The sequence below is a fragment of the Physella acuta genome, unplaced genomic scaffold (genome assembly GCF_028476545.2).
Source record: "Physella acuta isolate Inbredline_101_S28 unplaced genomic scaffold, ASM2847654v3 ptg000890l, whole genome shotgun sequence".
Taxonomy (NCBI): domain Eukaryota; kingdom Metazoa; phylum Mollusca; class Gastropoda; family Physidae; genus Physella; species Physella acuta.
The window spans coordinates 1,457,675-1,463,202 of NW_026732407.1; the positions used below are offsets into that span (position 1 = coordinate 1,457,675).

General features: G+C 39.0%; 1 protein-coding gene across 1 annotated transcript; it reads right to left on the reverse strand.

The window, feature by feature from the left end:
• Window positions 1–1,746: 1,746 nt before the first annotated feature.
• LOC131952774 (uncharacterized) lies at window positions 1,747–3,171 on the reverse strand. The gene has a single exon (XM_059315598.1). The coding sequence runs from the start codon at window positions 3,169–3,171 to the stop codon at window positions 1,747–1,749; it is 1,425 nt and encodes a 474-aa protein (XP_059171581.1).
• Between the last annotated feature and the right edge of the window lie 2,357 nt (window positions 3,172–5,528).

Here is a 5,528-nt window from a genome sequence, read left to right on the forward strand (position 1 = left end):
TTTTTTTTTAATACCAATGTTTTTAGAACTGGATTTCTGGGACTGATATGTTGTTGTGTAGGATTAATTTTCAAGGATGTGAACATTGGTTATTTTGCTCCTAGATTAACATAATTGTCTCCTGAAGGTATTTACCTGGTGTGTGTGGTGGCTGAACATGTTGATGTATATCAAACTCTGTTATATATGGAGGCCATAATCAAGTGCAGTGAAAACATACAGAAGTATTTTTTTAAATGTGCAATTTATCAAATGTTAAAATAAACAATTTTTTTTTTTAGTGCATTCCATGTTGGTTTCCAAAAAATCGAGGGTTTGTTCTGTTTTCATTAGAATACGATTGTACAAAAGTAAATGCTTTTGTAACACTAAGGGATTGGGGGGGGGGGGGTGAAATTGCTCCTTACAGCTCTTACTACATGATAATCTAATATTAAGTGAAGGACAGATAAAATAATCACTCGCAATTACCGATTAGAAATCACAATTAAGAGAAAATAAAACAATTCAAATATCTGAGCTCTCCCCCTCCCCTCCCCCCATCGGAGAAAAATTTAACAATGTATGCCAGCAAAACCTGGAAAATATATGAACAAACTCAAGATAAGAATTGGTGGAGAATTCCAACCAACCATGAGATCTATAAAAAGTACAAGACACTACAAGTACAATAGTGGCAGAAATAAAATAAATAAGGGCAGATACCAATGGTTAGGTCATCTAGAAAAACGACAGAGCAATAGGGCTGGTAAGTAGGTCACCAACCAGTTCTACGGCTCAATAAAACCTGCATGAGCCATAGAACTGGTTGGTGACCTACTTACCAGCCATATAGACTCTATAACACAAACTCCAAAGGGAAAAGACTAAAAGGCAGGATTATGCTGAGGGGGATTGATGACAAGGAGACAGACCTAAGGCAGCTTGGAGTCAAGGCTTGGAAAAAGAAGAGAGTGGACAAGTCTGAGTGGACAAAGATGGTGAAGCAGGCCTTACCCTCCCTGGACTAGACAGCCTCATTGATAGATTCTAGATGGAAATAAACTTTCACAGCTACGTAGTCCTTTTGTTGCTGCTGATTGGTCTCCTTCAGGGGTCTCCAAACTTTTCAGTCAGAGGGCCGCATTAAATATCAAATTTCAGTTCGGGGGCCAGTTACTTCCAGGCATGTCTTTGATTTCTCTGGGCAAAGTTCCTAAGCCATCATCAACAAACGTTTTTTTCCGTGGACAAAAAGATTTCCGTGGGCCGGATGAAAGGACATCGCGGGCCGCATCCGGCCCGCGGGCCGTAGTTTGGAGACCCCTGGTCTACTTATAAAGTTGAGTCATATGAAACTTTTAATTATTATTTACTACATATCCTAATAATAAATTTAGTGTGATCCTGAAGTTAAGTGCACAATTTTTTTCTTTACTTTAGATAAATATAAATTGTACTTAAATAATGTAAAATTAACTATTTTAACACAAACAGAGACGCCTTTAGAGAGTGCATATTTTCATTGCAAATTTTATTGTGCTTTATTTTTAAAATTCGTACTTTACATGTCTTCTGTGTGGAAAAAGTCTATTTAATGTAAATATTGAAAATCCTACGTTTAATGCTTGGACAGTGGCGTGCCAAAGGGAGCGCCAAAAGAGGAAAAAAATTAAGAGCTTATCATAAGCTGGAGTATTGAATTATATGTAGTCAAAGTGGGACACCAAAGCAAAAACTAAAGACTGGTAAAAAGCTTCTGTGACCTTATGAATGCCACTTAGCATGTGCCTTATCTTGTGGCAGAAACATACACATGACCAGTGCTGCCACGCTTGTCAAGGAAATAGAAAAGAAGACCCAGAACCAGCCGAACTTGAGGAGAATCAGCTGCATCAAGAATGGCGTCAGTAACAGAATGACGCTGCCCATGAGCAGGACTAGACCAAAGTTGACCACATAATCTTCAGGACCAAAAACTCGAAGAGTTATTAATGGAAATAATATCAGAGTTCCACTCTGAATCGATTGAATGAGAATGTAGGTAAAAAAGTACAACCACTTGTCGATTGTGGGAGTAAAATACCAGAACACCACTACAATAGCTTGAGAGGCAGTGACAAAGATGGTCACGGAGTTGTAGCTAAACTTCTCTAGCACGTAACTAAACACACAGATGCGACACACCGTTACAACAACGCTTACAGCGACACCTAAGTTTGTAAGGAAGTAGTCGTCTGGTATGTATAAAAATCCAAACTGTTTATAATAGTTGCTTTCTGTGAGAAAAGCACCTATCATCAAAGTTGTGGAAAATGTGATTAGGTAAAAATTAACAGATTTCAGAGTCTTCCATGGAAATATGTGAGGTTCTTGTTTTACCTGAAGCAGATCACTACCCTGCTGGTCTGGCTTGCTTTGGTCCTGTGATATAGACGAGTAGTTGCTCAAATTTACTTCACATGTCGTCTTCTCGTCCAGATTTGCTTCCTTTAGTTTGGCTGTTGTTGTGTTGGGAGAGACTGGGTTTCTTAGCAACAACAACGATATGACGTGGAAAGCTGAAGACAAGCCCCCGATGACTAAAAAAACATAAGGCACCCTCTCAATGATGTAATCCTGATTAAAGTAATGGCTCTGTCCCAGACTCAAGTTCGGTTCATCGTTCTCCGGATTGATGTATAAAGTTATGACTTGGTTGAATATGATGCTGCCACCGCCGAATGCGGCGAGAACTATAGAACTGACAAGTGCCACTTTCTTTGGTACCCAAATCACTGGGAAGTAGAGTATCATAGAGTAGCAGGCTCCGGTACTTAGTCCACTGAGAACACCCAGCGTCACGTGCAGCAGCCAGAAACTGTGCTGGATGGTGAAAAACGACATGAATAAAGATAAGTTGTACGCTACCATGGCAACCGCTGATGTTAGCCATGGGCCGATTCTTTTAGCCAACATCCCAGAAAACACGACGGCTAAGTTCATGCCGAAGCCGTAAATAGCCAGCATCCATAGTGATCCGACACTATGCCCGTCTGGCCCGAGTTTGCTGATGTAATACGAGTCTATGTACGCTGACAAGTTCCCGTAAAACCACGGGACCGAGATTGGAATCGCGATTAGAAAAGTGCCAACAACTACGCCCAACTGAGTCCAGTTGACTTCTGCTAGCTTAGAAACAACGAATGCCATCACTCTATCGTGAGCTGATCTTTCAATGGCGACAGCAATATTCTGAAAACAAACGAAACGAAAGTAGAACTATTTTAGATCTTTAAAACATCTCTGGAATGTGTTAAAAACAAAATGGTATAATTGTATCCAAGAGTCCAGCAGGCCTATTGATGGAGGTTGGATGGGTTAACATTACTTCCTCATAAATCAGTAAACACCAAGTATTCATTATTCATCCATAACAACAGAGACAGGTGGCTCTCGTTCATGTGCTTTTAATTAAACACCCACAACATGCACGTTTCCTATTTATTCACTTTCCTGATGTCAGTACTCTGTATTAATATTGAAATATCGTCTCTTTCAAGTATTTGCAAACACCTCACGTAATTTGACTTTAATTTGTAAATTGGCATTATTTTTGTAATATATATATATATATATATATATATATATATATATATATATGTATATATATATATATGTATATATATATATATATATATATATATATATATATATATATATATATATATATATATATACAGTGGCGTAGCGAGGTCGGGTGTCACCCGGTGCGGCACGTAATGGTGTCACCCCCCCCCCCAGAGACGTTGCGACCCTTCCCGGGGACAAACCTTCAAGTTTTCGATTTGCACCCCCCCCCCTCAAACTTTCGATTTGCACCCCCCCCCCCTCAAGTTTTTCTTTATATATTTTGCTATTTTTTGCCTTGTTGTCACCCCCCTAAATGGTGTCACCCGGTGCGGTCCGCAACCCCCGCCCCCCCCCCCTCGCTACGCCCCTGTATATATATATATATATATATATATATATATATATATATATATATATATATATATATATATATATATATATATATATATAATAAAGCAATATATATGTGTGTGTGTGTCTGTCTGTCTGTCTGTCTGTCTGTCTTTTCTGAATTACTACACCATTAATCCGATCGCCATGAAACTTTATAAAGTTGTTGAAAATACCCTGTTTCAAATTTGCAGGGTTGGCGCCAAGACGCCCCGGCAGGGCGCGATTCGATCCTTTTCTACATATGGTTTATAAAATTAAAAGTCGATTGCTGTTTGACACCGTTCATTCAATCGCCATGAAACTTTAGGGAGTTGATGAGTACACTCCAGGGTCCAGGGGAGGTTTCTGCAAAAAATATTTTTTTAAATTTCGCAAGCGCAGCGCCCCGGTAGTGTTTGATTTTTCTCTACATACGGTATATAAAAAATAAAATTCGGATGCTGTTCGACACAGTTTATCCGAGTGACCTGAAACTTTGATATTCCTGGGAAGATATGTGCGAAAAAACAAATTTCTAATGGGCGTCGCGGTTCCAGAGCGGCTATGTTAGTAGTTGGTAGTATTATTTTTTTAATCATATATAACAGAGTTTCTTCCAGGCATCTTTTCGGTGGGGGGGGGGGGGGGGGGGAGGGGTTGAAAGCCCCCCCCCCCCCCGAAAATTCCCCCCCCCCCCCCCCCTCCCCCGAACGAAATGAAATTTATATAATTTATATAGAAAATTTATACTTTTAACAGTGTCCGTCCGCCCGAAGAAAGTTTACCACCCACCCCCCACCCCCGAAAATTTCAAGTGCCCCCCCCCCCCCCGGAGAAAAAAGTCTGGAAGAAACACTGATATATAAGCGACTTGACTTTTTTAATTGTTATTAATTCCAGGTTCCAAGTAGAAAGCCACTTATTTATCCTTAGTGTAATCCCTGCTGGGGGGGGGGGATAACTATACTATGTCCCTAGGCTTATCTAATTAACTGTCCCGTCAGTGCAACCGTGGTAAAACCCACGGTGGTCAAATCTTAACCTTAGACTAGATAAGAAACACACAAAAAAACTTTAACAATTTAATAAAATTTATTTTACAAAATTGAACCAATCTTTAAATAAAATAAACCGGGAGTGATCTCCCCTAAACTTTCTCGAATATTCTTATATAAAATAACAGGGGATGGGAACTCGGGCTATAGACATGATTTTTAATCCATTTTAAATACTTAAAGTTTTTAAAATAGAATAAAATCTCGTAGACAAATTAATTGCACACCAAGTGAACGCCAAATAAAAAAGCGCATAATAGTGCGCAATATTATTAGTACTTTTAAAATTTACATTCGTTTTTTGAGAAATCGGAAGTAGCGTAAATTACTACTTCCAGTCAACGGAAATTACTCAAAATTTTACAGAAGGTAGAGAATTAGATCTTTTACTTACATGTGAAATTTCATTTATCTATCTGAAATAGTACTCAAGTTATAGGCTTTTGAAAAATTCAAAGTAGGAAAAGTACCACTTCCGGTTATCGGAAATCGCTCAAAAGTTGATACGGA